Source organism: Aquarana catesbeiana, linkage group LG09 (assembly GCF_042186555.1).
Source record: "Aquarana catesbeiana isolate 2022-GZ linkage group LG09, ASM4218655v1, whole genome shotgun sequence".
Taxonomy (NCBI): domain Eukaryota; kingdom Metazoa; phylum Chordata; class Amphibia; order Anura; family Ranidae; genus Aquarana; species Aquarana catesbeiana.
Genome location: NC_133332.1, coordinates 58,464,588 through 58,482,321, shown reverse-complemented (window position 1 = coordinate 58,482,321; position 17,734 = coordinate 58,464,588). Strand labels below are relative to the sequence as shown.

Genomic DNA, 17,734 nt, shown 5'->3' with positions numbered 1-17,734 from the left:
ACCAAAGATTTTAGTAGTTAAAATTATTTTTTTTATTTTAAAAATGTTTCAGACATTGTCTGGCATATTGATGGCCCCCCTACCCGCAAAGTAATCAAGGAATCTAAGACGGACCTCATGGGCACTCAGAGGGGCAAGCCAGGATGGACACTTTCAAGCGCTGTCAGGGTTGGTTCATTATGAATTCCGGCCTCAGGCCCAACTGAGGCAGCATAGTTGGCACAATTTTGCCTTAAAAAGTTGTGTAGAACGCCACGCCAGTATGATATGATTCAGTTTGTACTCCGCCATGTGTATTGGTGTAAGAAATAGGCAGAACCGGCTGGCCATGATTCCAAATGTGTTCTCCATCACTCTTCTGGCTCTGGCCAGCCGGTAATTAAAAACCCTCTGGTCCGGGGTGAGGGTCCTCACAGGGAATGTCCGCATAAGATGGTCCCCCAGCGCAAACGCTTCATCCGCTACGAAGACGAATGGGAGTCCTTCCACATTGTCTTCTGGAGGTGGCAAGCCCAAGCTGCCATTCTGGAGACGCCTGTAGAACTCCGTCTGGGTGATGACTCCACCATCGGACATCCGGCCATTCTTCCCCACGTCCACATACAGGAACTCATAAGTAGCCGACACCACCGCCAACATCACAATACTATTGAACCCCTTATAGTTGTAATAGTATGACCCCGAGTTGGGTGGTGGGACAATGTGGACGTGTTTCCCATCAATTGCCCCTCCGCAGTTAGGAAAGTCCCACCGCTGGGCAAAGTGGGAGGCCACAGTCTGCCATTCCTGTGGGTTGGAAGGAAACTGTGGAGTCAAACAAGAAAAAACAAATTATCATTTTGCACCTGAACAGGGAAAGCAGATTAGACACAAACATTCTTGGCCAACATCAGTATAACATTTATTTTAGGGAGTTTTGAAAGACCAAGGTATAAGGTCCACCTATCAGATTCCCCCTCTCCCCTCCCCATGGGCCATTTCTAACATTTTAGGGGGGGAGATGTTTTGGACAGGTAACCCTCTCCACTTCATTGAGAGATGAATGCCTAAATAATGTGTATTACTTTGGCCAGCCCCTCCTTACTTACACTATTGACAGCCCACTGGACAGGTTAGAAGTGTCATAATACAAAGATATAAATACACATTGTACACATTTTAGCACATTTGGACATTCTGCTATTACCTATCAAGATAATAATAGTATACAAAAACTTTAAACAGTACCATTTGAAAGTATACAGGCAGGCCCTTGCACTACATGCTTTGGGGAATTCATCCATACATCTGACCACTAAAGAGGTGGGTATAGTGTGTATGGGTTTGGCAAAGTCAGCAGATAGATGATTGAGGATAGATAGAGAATTGGTATCAGCTGACTTAGCAGTTGGGGGAGGGAGGGTTCCAAACGATTTGGGGACCCCCCAAAAAAAAGCCTCTGGCACTCTGCCTGAATTTAAAGCACAAATCACATTTTTAAACATTTTAGGGGGTTTTTAGGGTAAAGCACTACTATGGAGCTGACAAAATACATTGTTAAGTGACTACATGAAGTGAATATAGGGCCAGGAGACCATGCTGGGGAGGTAAGTGAAGGCAAATATGCATGAAGGACAAAAAAAATAATTCCCTAAAAATCCAGCATGCATGAGAACAAAGGGGACATTCACAGCATATTACAATCATGGTAATTAGGGAATGAGGAAAGAAATACAATATATTATCAAACATTAAATACAATAAAATGTGATATTAAAGGATAAATCTTACCTTAATATAATCCTTCTGCAGGACCTGAATGATGGCAGAACAGGTCTCTGGGATAATGAGCCCCAGAGCCTGGGGGAAGATGCCTGTCGAGAACTTGAGGTCCAGCAGGCTTCCCCCGTCGCCAAGTACTGCAGGGTGGCGACTAGCCTCTGCTCCGGAGTGATGGCTTGCCTCATGCAGGTATCCTGCCTGCTAATATAAGGGGTCAGCAAAGCCAACAAACGGTGAAATATGGGGTCCGTCATCCGGAGAAAGTTCCTGAAATCATCAGGATTATTCTCACGGATCTCACGGAGCAAAGGCATGTGACAGAACTGGTCACGCTGGAGAAACCAATTCTTGGTCCATGAACTCCTCCCCACCCTGTTCATGGACTGGACTTGTGTCAAGGTAAGGACCCCAACACCAAGCCCCCACACAGCACGAACTCTACGAGCAGAACGTATACGCAACATGGCTAGAAAACGGTCTGCTGCTCAGAACAAAGTAACAAAACGCAATGAAGAACAGCAAGGCCTGTGAAGAGCGACCTGAAAAACAGCAACGAGCGGACAAGAACGCACTGAATAATCCAATACGAACTGACTGCACGCACTGAAGAGCAGATACAAACCCACAAGCACAAACTGAACAGCAGAAAACGATCTGAAAACCACGAGTCTGAAAAAGCGTGAATCGTCTCTCACCAAACTTTTACTAACACGAGATTAGCAAAAGGAGCCCAAAGGGTGCCATGCTTGGTTCAGAACTGCCCTTTTCTAGTCTCGTTGTACGTGGTATACGTCACCGCGTTCTTGGCGATTGGAAATTCCGACAACTTTGTGCGACCGTGTGTATGCAAAACAAGTTTGAGCCAACATCCGTCGGAAAAAATCCATGGATTTTGTTGTCGGAATGTCCGATTAATGTCCGATCGTGTGTTGGGGCATAAGTCTGTAGGGTTCTATATTGATTTGGCCAACCCTTTGCAGCTATAACAGCTTCAACTCTTCTGGGAAGGCTGTACACAAGGTTTAGGAGTGTGTCTATGGGAATGTTTGACCATTCTTCCAGAAAGCGCATTTGTGAGGTCAGGCAGGTATGACGACATATAGGCCTGGCTCACGGTCTCCGCTCTAATTCATCCCAAAGGTGTTCTATCAAGTTGAGATCAGGACTCTGCATAGGCAAGTCATGTTCCTTCACCCCAAACTCGCTCATCCGTGTCTTTATGGACCTTGCTTTGTGCACTGGTGCACAGTCATGTTGGAACAGGAAGAGGCCATCCCCAAACTTTTCCCACAAAGTTGGGATCATGAAATTGTCCAAAATGTCTTGCTATGCTGACGCCTTAAGAGTTCCCTTCACTGGAACTAAGGGACCAAGCCCAACCCCAAGTACATTAAATTATTAGTCATCACTCACTATACATTTACAACATATTTATTAGAATTATGTTATATTTCTTACAACACTAATTATCAAATAGGGAACTAAATCTCATAAGTAAAAAAAAGTTGTAGTGGTTCTAAACAACTATTAGATGTCAGCATACTTCAGAACAATAATAAACTGAAGCAGTTCAATACAGCACAGAAACATACAAATGAGTGGGACAGAACAATGTTCCCCAGTGTACTATTAATGTGGATTTGTTAATTATACATATATTTTTTATTTATTAATGTATTTAAATTTTGTTACAGTTATATGAACAGTACGGCTCAGTGTACACCTTGTATTTTGGTTTAAACCCTATTATTGTGATATGTGGCTATGAAGCTGTAAAGGAAGCACTCATCAATCAAAATGACGAGTTTTGTGGTCGAGGAAAACTGCCAACGATTGGTCAATTCACCAAAGATTATGGTAAGAAAAAAAAAGAAAACAGACATTCCAAAATAGTTTTAAAGGGAATGATTTTGTATATATTTTTTGTATTTGTCATGGTTAGTACTAATTAATAAAATTAACTTCTTTTAGCTACATTAGGTAAATGGGTGATAATGCAAATCACTATAATGCATTAGAATTATCAGCTTACTACTGGAGCTTTATGCTTGTTTTGTCATGTTTTCTAGTGGGTGCACAATTTTTGTTATAAAAAAAGCTTTTGTTTACATTTCTCAGTAGCTCAAGCTGAATTTGCACACTCAAGTACACTCAAGTTTGAGATGGGAATGGGGGACACCTATTAGCAAAAGTATGTAAGCATAGGACACACCCCTTGTCACACCCCCCTTAAAGGAGTATTAAACAAAAAAAATTAGTTAAACCCACAAGTTTCTTTTACCACTATTTCTATATACTGGTGTTTGAAATTTCGAAATGCAGCAATTTAGAAATTGAATGGAAGGTTTATCACTGTGGAACACTTTCTGAAAGATAAATAGTGCATTTTATATACAATTATATAGATCAGACCAAAATGAGGGGCACATTAGGAGGAAAGAGGGACAATGGGACTTTGTTCCATGTCAGGGATATTTTCTCAAAATCAGGGACAGTTGAGAGCTACAACTAACGACTAATATTGAAGAAGTGAATAGCTAGACAACAGTCAAACACTACAACACTGCATACCCACAGGGCACATCCCATGTGGTGTATTAATGCAACTGGATAATCAGTAAAAAATAAAAAAAAAAAGTAAAGACTCACTGTTTGCTGTACCTTATTTAGCAATAACATTCTGACTGGGGTTCTGTTCTAAGCCTTCCTTCTTGAAATGTGCAATTCATTTTGTTACGAATCGAAATTCAGACACATTTTTTTCATTATTTAGAGATAGCATTCGAATTTCTGAAGCACAGTAGTAACGAATTTCAATAAATCCAAAATAAATAAATGTAATTCTTTACAAATGAAATATAAAGAAACAAATTATCTGAATTCAAATTCAAAAATGAATTTGTTTTGGAAAATGAATTTAAATTTGAAATGGAAAATTATTACAATTATTACAGTAAGGTATGAAAGTGAAATAAGATGATGATTCCTACTTGGCTCCTGAAAAGAAAAGAAAAAAAAAACAGAATTGAATTGAATAGAATAGAATAAACATAATAAAATAGAAAATAATAGAAGTTTTTCGAATTAGAATTCATTTAATTAAAATTCGATTAGAAAATAACAGATATACTAAACAAATCCAAATATACTAAACAAATTCCGAAAATGAATGATTCTAACATAACGAATATGACTAAATGAAATTATTAAATATTATTTCCATCGTGCACATCTCTACTTCCTTCCTAGAGCCTAGTTCCTCTTACAGTTTATAAAGGCTCTTGTCTGTGAATGTTCTCATTTATGCAAGTTGTGGTATACAGTATCTAAAAGTAGTTAGACATATTTAACTAGATGTATTCTGTAATGTTGAAGATGTTTCATAGCTTAGCAGACCACATCTTTAATTTTAATGAGTGTCAAGGAGATACTCCAACTTTCATATTCACACTTTGGATTAAGATGTTATAAGGCAGGGGTCTTCAAACTATGGCCCTCCAGTTGTTCAGGAACTACAATTCCCATCATGCCTAGTCATGTCTGTGAATGTCAGAGTTTTACAATGCCTCATGGGATGTGTAGTTCCGCAACAGCTGGAGGGCCGTAGTCTGGTGATCCCTGTTATAAAGTATGGATATAAATGTTGAGATATCTCATTGACACTTGAACTAAAGATATGGTCTCCTAAGCTATGAAACATCTTCAACTTTACAGAACAAGTTTAGTTGAATGTGACAATCTACTTCTACATATACCATAACCTGGTAAGGTATGAGCTTTTATAATTTGCAAGATGAGGCAAGACTCTAGGAAAGCAGGTTTAGAACACCAATCAGATTGTATTGCCTAATATGGTACAGCAAATGGTGAGCGCTGTACTTCAATCTGAACAGCAAAGTCTTATATCCAAATAAGTAGATGAATGTCTGTTCTTTTTTTAGGGGTTACAAAAACACCCCATTTCCTGCACCAGGATGAGGATTTTAAAAATACTTATACTAATGATAATGACAGCATAATGTATTCTGGATTTTAGGGTTCCCTTATACTGTACCATCTGTACTATCTTCATAGGGTCTGCCAACTGTAATGCAAGTGTGTATCTGACAGAGACTAATGCCCTGTACACACAATAGGATTTTCTGATGGAAAATGTTCGATGGGAGCTTGCTGTCGGAAATTCCGACCGTGTGTAGGCTCCATTGGACATTTTCCATCGGAATTTCCGTCACACAAATTTTGAGATCTGGATCTCAAATTTTCCGACAACAAAATCCGTTGTCGTAAATTCCAATTGTGTGTACACAATTCTGATGCACAAAGTTCCACGTATGCTCGGCTTCAAGCAGAAGAGCTGCACTGGCTATTGAACTTAATTTTTCTTGGCTCGTCGTATGTGTTGTACGTCACCGCATTTTTGACGTTCGGAATTTCCGACAAGATTTGTGTGACCGTGTGTATGCAAGACAAGTTTGAGCCAACATCTGTCGAAAAAAAATCCATGGATTTTGTTGCCGGAATGTCCAATCGTGTGTACAGGGCATTTGAGTCTCATTCACATGTGCGTGATCTGCATATGTGCACTTCAGAGAGCATTAGACAGGAGGTGGGGAGGCATTGTATAGCCTCCTCACTTCCTGTTTTATCCCCTAAATGCTGGACTACCATGCTGCAATCGCAAGGATTGCACACAGTTGTAATTTGGTTGCAGAGCAGCCTCATTCACTTGATCGGATCACGCTCAGTGGGCGCTATACTTCCCAAAAGCAACGGGTGTATCATTTCTGCCACGGCCAGGACGCAAACCATCATGTCTGCCACATGTGTACAGCACCTGCTGCTGCCCCTGCAGCTAAAGGGGGTAACGTTTGTGGGGCAGTAAAAGTGAGGGTGATGGGATTTCATCAGGTTGCTTGAAGGTATGGAAGTTAGATCGAATGTTATATTAGCAACTACTGATGTTAATTCATTATATACGAATATTAAACATCATGATTGAGTGGAAGCGGTTAAGTGGGCTTTAAAGAAATACAGTTCCCTGAAAAGAATTAAAAGAAAATGTATTATTTAAAGTGGATGTAAACCCAAATTTTTTTTTTATCATACTGTAGAGTATAAGATTTCCTATCATTTGAGCCCAGTCTTGCCACACAGAGTTAATCCATCTCTGAGCAATCCTCTTTTATTGTTCAGTGAGAGAAATCTTGACAAACTGAGAAAAACTTTGTCAAATACTTCCCCTTGCTGTGAGAGACAGCCTAATGTCATCCTTTCTAAACTACTGCCATAGGGGTTATCTATAAGGATATACATGCCTCCTGCATGTATCTTTACCTGTCAAATGTCTCCCCTCTGTCTGTTATGAGAGCTGAAAAACTGCATATTCTGTGGGTGGGTCTGTTGTCTGGAGCTCGGTGGGTGGAGTCGTGATGTCAGTAGACTCCCCGCCCACCTCTACACTCCCCTTGTCAATATACATTTTTCTCCTGTGCATTTCTTACACTGAACTTCTGCTATGATCTCTAACATCCAGTGAAAAGACAGGAAAGTAACCACATGACTTCAGCATGCTCAATTATGCTGAGGTGTGGAACATCCAATCCTGGCAGAGCAGCAGAAAAAAGGAGTGGGAGGTAATTAAAAAATAATGCATGTATCTTAGGCTAGTGCACAAGATATGTAAATCACCTGTCACTCACAGCAAGGGGGAGTATTTGACAAAGTTTTTCTCTGTCAAGATTTATTTCACCGAATAAAAGAGGATTGCTCAGAGATGGATTAACTCTTTGTGGCACGACTGGGCTCAAATGATAGGAAATCTTATACTCTATATTATGACATAAAAAAAATTTCGGATTTACATCCACTTTAAGTGAACATGTACAGAATATCAGAAAATGTCCTAAAGTGGTTGTAAAGGCAGAAGGTTTTTTATCTTGATGCATTCTATGCATTAAGATAAAAAACCTTCTGTGTGCAGCAGCCGTCCTCAGGCCCCCTAATACATTCCTATGATCCATTTAGATCCAGCGATGTTGCACAAGAGATTCGACTGTCCGGGACTCCCCTTCGTAGTGGCTGAGACAGCAGTGCGGCGCCATTGGATCCCTCTGCTGTCAATCAAATTCAGTGAGCCAATGAAGAGAGCAAGTGGGCAGGGCTGGGTCATGTCTGAATGGACACAGGGAGCTGTGACTCGGCTCGGGTGCCCCCATAGCTAGTTGTGTGCTGTGGGGGCACTCAACAGGAGGAGGGGTCAGGATCACCGAAAAGGGACCCGAGAAGAGGAGGATCTGGGCTGCTCTGTGCAAATCCACTACACAAGCAGGTAAGTATAACATGTTTGTTATCTTTAGCAAAGAAAAAACCCTGTTCAGGTTTATTGGAGAGAGTGTCTACCCGGGTTAGAGACATCTCCAAGAATGAAACATTCTGGATTTTTGAGCTAAATTGTTTACAACCCAAAGGGTTAAATGTAGAATTGGATTTAAATTGCTTCATCTGAGATGCATAAGTGTTACTAATAGAATTTATAATACAATGTTTCTCCATTAGATGGCAGATTCATTTCAGATGCATGTGAATAACTAGTTGAACTTGCAATATACATTCTCCCCACTACAATAAATGGCAAGAGTATACAGGCGGTCCCCGGTTACAAACAAGATAGGGTCTGTAGGTTTGTTCTGAATCTGTTTGTAAGTCGGAACAGGTACATTTTTTAAGTGTAGCTCCAGCCACAAAAACTATTTTTAAGCTTTTTGGATAGCATACGGAAGGGTTAACACCCCTGTAACGTTTGTTTTGCTGTCTGTGCCCCTGTTCAGAAGATTTCACTTCATTTTCTGTCCCAATGACAATTGGATTTGGAAATTTAGGTTGTTGTGGAAACAAGCCTTGGTGATAAAGTATCAGTAGAGGTACCTTTTTCCCATAATAACTCCTACAGGAGTGAATTTCTCTTCCTAGGGGTAGATTTCCTCTCACTTCCTGTTGTCTCCCTCTGTTTGTAGGTAGGAGCAATTTGTAAGTCAGACGTTTGTTACTAGGGCCTGTACTTAATCTGATAATATGTTTATATGTTTAACATATGTTTATGTTTAATATGTTTATAACCAGGAAGTTAATGATCTTGTAATGTTGTTTATAGGTTTTACGAGCATATCTTATCTATTTTATTTGCATTTTACTTTAATTTTATTGATCTTAGGATGATTGTAATATAATTACAGTATCTCACACAAGTGAGTAAACCCCTCACATTTTTGTAAATATTTTATTCTATCTTTTCATGTGACAACACTGAAGAAATGACACTTTGCTACAATGTAAAGTAGTGAGTGTACAGCTTGTATATTGCTGTCCCCTCAAAATAACTGTCTAAACCACTGGCAACAAAAGTGAGTACACCCCTAAATGAAAATGTCCAATTTGGGCCCAATGTGTCAATATTTTGTGTGGCCACCATTATTTTGCAGCACTGTCTTAACACTCTTGGACTTGGAATTCACCAGAGCTTCACAGGTTGCCTCTGGAGTCCTCTTCCACTCCTCCATGATGACATCACAGAGCTGGTGGATGTTAGAGACCTTGCGCTCCTCCACCTTCCGTTTGAGGATGCCCCACAGATGCTCAATGGGGTTTAGGTCTGGAGACATGCTTGGCCAGTCCATCACCTTTACCCTCAGCTTCTTTAGCAAGACAGTGGTTGTCTTGGAGGTGTGTTTGGGGTCCTTCTCATGTTGGAATATGGTCTGTGGCCCAGTCTCCGAGGAGAGGGGATCATGCTCTGCTTCAGTATGTCACAGTACATGTTGGTATTCATGGTTCCCTCAATGAACTGTAGCTCCCCAGTGCTGGCAGCACTCATGCAGCCCCGGACCATGACACTCCCACCACTATACTTGACTGTAGGCAAGACACACTTGTCTTTGTACTCCTCACCTGGTTGCCGCCACACACACTTGACACCATCTGAACCAATTGAGTTTATCTAGGTCTAATCGGACCACAGGACATGGTTACAGTAATTCATGTCCTTAGTCTGCTTGTCTTCAGAAAACAGTGTTCAGGCTTTCTTGTGCATCATCTTTAGAAGAGGTTTACTTCTGGGACAAAAATCATGCAGACCAATTTGATGCAGTGTGCGGCGTATGGTCTGAGCACTGACAGGCTGACTCCCCACCCCTTCAACCTCTGCAGCAATGCTGGCAGCACTCATACGTCTATTTCCCAAAGACAACCTCTGGATATGACGCTGAGCACGTGCACTCAACTTCTTTGGTCGACCATGGCGAGGCCTGTCCTGAGTGGAACCTGTCCCGTTAAACTGCTGTACGGTCTTGGCCACCGTGCTGCAGCTCAGTTTCAGGGTCTTGGCAATCTTCTTATAGCCTAGGCCATCTTTATATAGAGCAACAATTCTTTTTTTCAGATCCTCAGAGAGTTCTTTGCCATGAGGTGCCATGTTGAACTTCCAGTGACCAGTATGAAAGAGTGGGAGTGATAACACCAAATTAACACACCTGCTCCCCATTCACACCTGAGACCTTGTAACACTAACGAGTCACATGACACCGGGGATGGAAAGTGGCTAATTGGGCCCAAATTGGACATTTTCACTTAGGGGTGTACTCACTTTTGTTGCCAGCGGTTTAGACATTAATGGCGGTGTGTTGAGTCACTTTGAGGGGACAGCAAACTTACACTGTTATACAAGCTGTACACTCACTACTTTACATTGTAGCAAATGTCATTTCTTCAGTGTTGTCACATGAAAAGATATAATAAAATATTTACAAAAATGTGAGGGGTGTACTCACTTGTGTGAGATACTGTATGTTGTTGTAAAACCACAGTAGGATCCACATAATTCTGAGCACTCCACATGGAGTTGGTACCTAAGCAGAGAAGGAGGGGTTAACATGGGTGGATTCCTGATAGGTTTCCAGCCTGTCTGGTGTCTTCTGGGCTGTCTGTAGGATTCTGGGACTTTTTGCCATTAGTTTAGATGGGGGACTATGTAACCATTAAGGGCGGCAGTATGAGTATTTAAAGATGACCAGGTGTCTGTCAATCACTTCCTGTGAAGAAATCCATTGGAGGAAACTTGTTGGAGGTGACGTCAGAGGTCGGAAGTGACATCATCACACACAGGAAGTGCAATGATGGCCACCTTTATTCAGGTTTATAGTTATCTTTAACAAGTGTTTGTTTGTAAGTAGGTTTTTGCATATTTAACATTGGATTTTAACTATACTGCTGCCCTATGGACCCTTTTTAAATGTCTTGCATGGGAGACTCCTAACATTAAAGAGTTGAGGAACAGGAGGAGTGCTGATGTAACAACTTTACCCATGAAAAGATCGCTTACTGAATAGCATTTTGGTAAGGTGCATGGTGTGACCACATGCTGATCTATTGGTTGGATACACTGTTTCACAATTGGTTATGGCACTGGAGTATGCATGTTAATGCTTTATGCATTATTTTGGATGCAAGAGCAAGGAATTCCCATCAGAGTGGATTAATCTTACATTCGGTAAGGTATATAGAGTATCTGATGCACCAATACTTGCACAGTGGAGTCACACTCTTGTGAATAGCATGGATTTTAATTTGTGGCAATTAAGTTATGTGCAGTATTATACCACAGTTGTGCTCATACCCGGGCAGAATTTATGATTTCTTGCCCATTTTTCAGAGAATATGAATGATAACACAAAAACTTTTCTTTCACTCATGGTTAGTGTTTGGCTGAAGCCATTCATTATCAGTCAAGTGTGTTTACTCTTTTTAAATCACAATCACAACAGGAACTACCCAAATGACCCTGATCAAAAGCTTACATACCCTGGAGATTTTGGCCTGATAACATGCACACAAGTTGGCACAAAGGGGTTTGAATGGCTATTAAATGTAACCATCCTCACCTGTGATCTGTTTGCTTGCAATTTGTGTGCGTGTGTATAAAAGGTCAATGAGTTTCTGGACTCCTGACAGACCCTTGCATCTTTCATCCAGTGCTGCACTGAGGTTTCTGGATTCTGAGTCATGGGGAAAGCAAAAGAATTGTCAAAGAATCTGCAGGAAAGGGTAGTTGAACTGTACCGTGCCAAACACTAACCATGAGTGAAAGAAATGTTTTTGTGTTATCATTCATATTCTCTGAATAATGGCCAAGAAATCATAAATTCTGCCAGGATATGTAAATTTATGAGCACAACTGTATGTGCCTATAATTCTATTTTGGGAGCTTCTAATACCTATCTGGAGAAGAGGAAGGATTCTTCTGGAGGGGAGATAAAGACACAAAGAAAAAGCTGCATTGCAGTGTTAGGGAATGCTATTTATAAGTAATATGAAGGTAAGGGTATATTCAGTATATATAAACACATATTGCGATTGTTCTGACTCAACTACAAGGCCATAAACTTTATCTCCAGCTTCATATAGGGCTTACACGGCCTGGTGTTCTATTTATCCCTTGCATCAATTCAGACAGCTTAACTCAACGAATAAACTCACTGTATGGAGAGACAGACAATGAATCCTTTTGAATGTTCTGTTTAATAATGGATATTCATAGGTAGAAAAACGTTGGTGTTGTAAGCCACATGGAAAGATGTTACAGCATGGTGGTATACTGAGCTAATGAATCAGAGACAGGAAGAGGAGGGGAATATACAGAATATATAGAACTACAGTAGGGGAGAGAGTTCAGTTAGACAGAAGGGAACAGAGCTTAAAGACACAGAGCAGTAATAATCACATTGTGTAACACAACAGCGATCCAGTTACATTATTTTTTGATTTTGATGTAAGCACAATATAAACGCATTGTTTAACATAACAATTGGATTAGAAACACTACACTATATGGCCTTTTCTTTTCTTTTTTTTGAGTTTTCTCACCTTCTTGAGTGAAACACTACAAAGAACAAAGAATTCATAGCAAGAGAGCACGGTGTTGGAGCTTTTGGTCTACATTTGGAAAAACTGTGAACTTTTTTTTAGGAAAGACATCTATATGAACTGGGACTTTTAGGATTTCTGATAGTAAGCACTGATTTTGTGTGCATGAAAAGTGAGGCTTAGCCCCTCAACCACACATGTGAAGATTTCCTAACTGAATGGAATGTTAAGGCAGGCACCCTATTACATAGTTTTGATATATCTATAGCATATTGAACCCAGATTATACAATCAGATTGTAATTTGTATGGTCAGCCTCAGATTTTTTTATGCTTCAATGCATCGAGCTTGCATCAGCCAATAACTTAAAAGGTTTTTTATTCCCCCAGGTCTTAGTTTGGCTAATGGCGAACGCTGGAAAAAAATGCGCACCTTTGCGTTCAAGACTTTAAGAGATTTTGGTTTAGGAAAAAGAAGCAACGAGTGGAAGATTCAGGAAGAGGCCCGATGTGTGGTGGAGGAATTCAGGAAGTCTCAAGGTTGGCAGTCAGCTGTCATTTTACCAATGTATAATCAAAAATGAAAGGGGAACATTGGTATGAGTGACACAGATGTGTCAGGATCACCTTATGAATTCTGGACAGGAGAGACATATGTTGTATAAAAACTTGTCCAGGCTGAAACCCAGGTAATGTGTTCGGGTGTATGCTCCATCAGACTTTTGCTGGCTGAATTTCCGCCAGCAAAAGATTGAAAAAGTTGGAAATGGAATGGAAATTCCATTCGTGTGTATGCAATTCCGACACGCAAAAAAACACGCATGCTCAGAATCAAGTACGAGAATGAGCCGCTCAGTCTCGTAAAACGACCGTTCGTAATGGAGATGGCACATTCGTCACACTGCAAATTTTTAAATCTTTCAATGCAGCGCATTCTCTTCTTCTTTATAATGCTAGAAGAATGAAGTTGTTTTACTGCTGATATTTACACAGATTTTTTACAAACTTATTTCTTTATTTTTTTCTCGTGATCTCATGAATAATATTTTTTGTTTTTAAAGACAGATCTCCATAATAATGTTTTTTCTTTTATAGTAATTTTTTTTTTTAACCAACAGACCACTGGGCACTTAAACCCTCTTCCTAACCAGACCAATTTTCAGTGCTCTCACATTTTATATGACAATTCCTTAGTCATGCAACACTGTACCCATATGAAATTTTTGTCCTTTTTTCATACAAATAGAGCTTTCTTTTGGTGGTATTTAATCACTGCTGGGTTTTTTATTTTTTGCGCTATAAAAGAAAAAAGACTGAAAATTCTGTAAAAAATTAATTTTTCTTTGTTTCTGTTATAAAATTTAGCAAATTAGTATTTTTTCTTCATAAATTTTGGCCAAAATCTATACCGCTACATATCTTTGGTAAAAATAAGTACATATTGGTGTATATTATTTGGTCTTTGTGAAAGTTATAGAGTCCACAAGCTATGGTGCCAATATCTGAAAATTGATCACACCTGAAGTACTGAAGTATTTTCTTGAGACCCTAACATGCCAGAAAAGTACAAATACCCCCCGAATGACCCCTTTTTGGAAAGAAGACATTCCAAGGTATTTAGAAAGATGCATGGTGAGTTTTTTGAAGTTGTCATTTTTTCCCGCAATTCTTTGCAAATTCAAGATTTTTTTTTTTCTTTTTTTTTTTTTTTCACAAAATTGTCATATTAGCAGGTTATTTCTCACACACAGCATATGCCTACCACAAATTACACCCAAAAACACATTCTGCTATTACTCCCGAGTATGGTGATACCACATGTGTGAGACTTTTACACAGCGTGGCCACATACAGAGGCCCAACATGCGGGGAGCACCTTCAGGCATTCTGGAGCACCCAGGCCAATTCTGACATTTCTCTCCTACATGTAAAAATCATCATTTATTTGCTAGAAAATTACATGGAACCCCAAAACATTATATATTTTTTTAGCAAAGACCCTAGAGAATACAATGGCGGTCGTTGCAACTTTTTATCTCGCACGGTATTTGCACAGCAATTTTTGAAACACGTTTTTTTTGGAAAAAAAACAGTTTTGTGCTTTAAAGAAAAACAAAACAGTAAAGTTAGCCCAATGTTTTTACATAAAGTGAAAGATGAAGTTATGCCGAGTAAATAGATACCTAACATGTCACCCTTCAAAATTGCACACACTCGTGAAATGGTGCCAAACTTCGCTACTTAAAAATCCCCATAAGCGACGCTATAAAATTTTTTACTGGTTACATGTTTTGAGTTACAGAAGAGGTCTGGGGCCAAAATTAAGGCTCTCACTCTAACGTTCGCAGTGATACCTCACATGTGTGGTTTGAACACCATTTTCATATTTGGGCGGGACTTACGTATGTGTTCGCTTCTGCATGCAAGCACAGGGGCGCTGTAACATTTTTTTTTTTTTTTTTTATTGTTCATTTTACTTTATTTATTTTAGTTTGACACTTTTTTCCAAAAAATTAATTTTTTGATCACTTTTATTCCTATTACAAGGAATGTAAACATCCCTTGTTATAGGAATATGGCATGACAGGTCCTCTTTACAGTGAGATATAGGGTCAATAAGACTCCACATCTCACCTCTAGGCTGGGAAGCCTGAAATCAAAGAAAAAAAAAAGATCCTGGCTTCGATCGTAGTGGTGAGTCGGTAGAAGCACCAGAGGGCGGTGGGAGGGGTGACATCCCCTCTCGCCTCCCGTAAGAGCGATCAAGCAGCGAAATAGCCGCTATGATCTTTCTTATGGTGTAGGGAATCGCTGGCGGAAAAAGCTGATATCTGAATCCCCACACAAATCAAGGACGTCGTATGACGGTGGGCGGGAAGTGGTGAAAACACATTTTTTTTTAACACAAAGTTGTCCATTTATACAATATTTCTAACACATAGCATGTACATACCAAAAATGACACCCCTAAATAGATTCTCCTACTCCTCCTGAGTACGACAATACCAAATGTGTGAGACTTCCACAGCCTGGCCACATACAGAGGCCGAGTACAGCTGAGTATGGCAGAGTATAGCTGAGTATGGTCGAGCATGGCTGAGCATGGCTGGGTATCACCGAGTATTGCAGAGTATGGCTGGGTATTGCAGAGTATGGCTGGGTATGGCAGAGTATGGCTGGGTATCACTGAGTATTGCAGAGTATGGCTGGGTATTACAGAGTATGGCTGGGTATTGCAGAGTATGGCTGGGTATTGCAGAGTATTGCAGAGTATGGCTGGGTATTGCAGAGTATGGCAGGGTATTGCGGGGTATCGCAGTGTATTGCAGGGTATTGCAGAGTATTGCGGGGTATTGCACAGTATTGCAGGGTATTGCAGAGTATTCTGGGGTATTGCGGGGTATTGCAGAGTATTTCAGGGTATTGCGGGGTATTGCAGAGTATTGCGGGGTATTGCAGAGTATTGCGGGGTATTGCAGGGTATTGTGGGGTATTGCAGAGTATTGCGGTATATTGCAGAGTATTGCAGGTATTGCTGAGCATGGATGGATGGCTGGTTGTGACTGCAATTGTCAGAGAGCAGCGCTGTGGGCACTACAGATCCAGCCCACAGCGCTGCTGCCATCCGATCCCTCCCCCTCTCCTCCCACACTGTACCGATCTGTACACAGAGGGGAGAGAGGAACCGGCGTCATAACATGACGCTGGTTTGTTTACATGTGACCGCTCCGTCATTTGACAGAGCGATCACATGGTAAACGGCCGCGATAAGTGGCCGTTTACCGTGATCCGTGATGCGCCGGGTCCTCTGGACCCGGTGGTCACGGATATTCTCGGGTGCGCACCCCAGGCTGGCGCGCGAGAGCGGGATTCTGGGAGGACGTCACTGTATGCACTCCCAGAGTTATGCAACCGCCCTGTAGCCATCATTTGGCTATGGGCCAGTTGTTAAGTGGTTAATCAAGATTTTTCATATAAAAATTCTCCATTTATTCTGGCTCATAATAACAAAATAAAGAGGGAAGGCAACGCTGGAGAAACAGCTGGAATTTGCAAAGCCTTTGGCCCCCCCTTGCAGACATCAACTCTGTGGATAAAAAAAATTGGTAGCTTGAGAAGTCCATATAGAAGGGAGCACAATCTGTCCTGGACTCTCAGAGATCAGGAACAGCAGCAGATGACATATATGTCCCCAGGCTGTGGTACTACAACAGGCTGCATCTTCTGTCAGACCAGACTGAACCCAGGCCATCACTTTCTTGTCTTCCATGCAACCTTCCCTCCACGCTTCCCTGCAGCCTTCCCTGCAGCCTTTCCTGCAGGCTGTGGCTCTGGAGGTGTACTTGATGCAGGAGGAGGAGGAGGAGGATGGTCGAGCTTACATAATTGGACGTTATTCGTCATTTGGCCATTCAACCCCTTATGGATGGCCTCAAAAATGATTTTCTAGCATTTGCGGCGTGGGCTCTCCTCCATTTGCTGCAAATTTGAGGCTATATAGATGCCATAGGCCTCTACAGCGTCGAGGGGGGCTTTCAGGGCATCCATAGCCTCCTTAATGAAGCCCAGTGCTGCCTCCTCCACATTCCTCCCCTTCCTGGTCCTTTTTGTTGTAAGGAGGAGGGGAGGCACCTGGGATTGGGTGAGGCTACTGGGCCCCACCACCTCCTGGCTGACACTTACCCCTGCCTCCTCCTGGCTGGCCCTTAGGTCTGGTATGGATTTTAAGGGGAACCCCCTACACCAAAAAAACAGCGTGGGGGTCCCCCCCAAAATCCATACCAGACCCTTATCCGAGCATGCAGCCCGGCTGGTCAGGAAAGGGAGTGGGGACGAGTGAGCGCCCCCCCCTCCTGAACCGTACTAGGCCGCATGCCCTCAACATGGGGGGGTGGGTGCTTTGGGGAAGGGGGGAGGCCTACATGCGTGAAACTCTGTATCTCCTGCCCCTGACATTCTTTCTCGTATATTCCCCGCCCCGTCTCTTTCGTCGCAGCGAGAGAGGAACATGGTGGAGACACAGCAGGTGCATAATAGCAGTAACGAAGAGGAGGAAAGCC

At 41.4% G+C, this 17,734-nt stretch overlaps 1 protein-coding gene across 1 annotated transcript in view; it reads left to right on the top strand.

Moving 5' to 3' along the window:
* Positions 1-13,786, top strand: part of LOC141107686 (cytochrome P450 2C23-like) — a 41,630-nt gene extending 27,844 nt beyond the window's left edge. Inside the window, exons 2-3 of the mRNA XM_073598590.1 lie at positions 3,456-3,618; positions 13,065-13,786. Coding sequence (XP_073454691.1) covers positions 3,456-3,618; positions 13,065-13,258 — 357 coding nt within the window. The 3' untranslated portion in view covers positions 13,259-13,786. The remainder of the gene's footprint in view (positions 1-3,455; positions 3,619-13,064) is intronic.
* Positions 13,787-17,734: the final 3,948 nt, after the last annotated feature.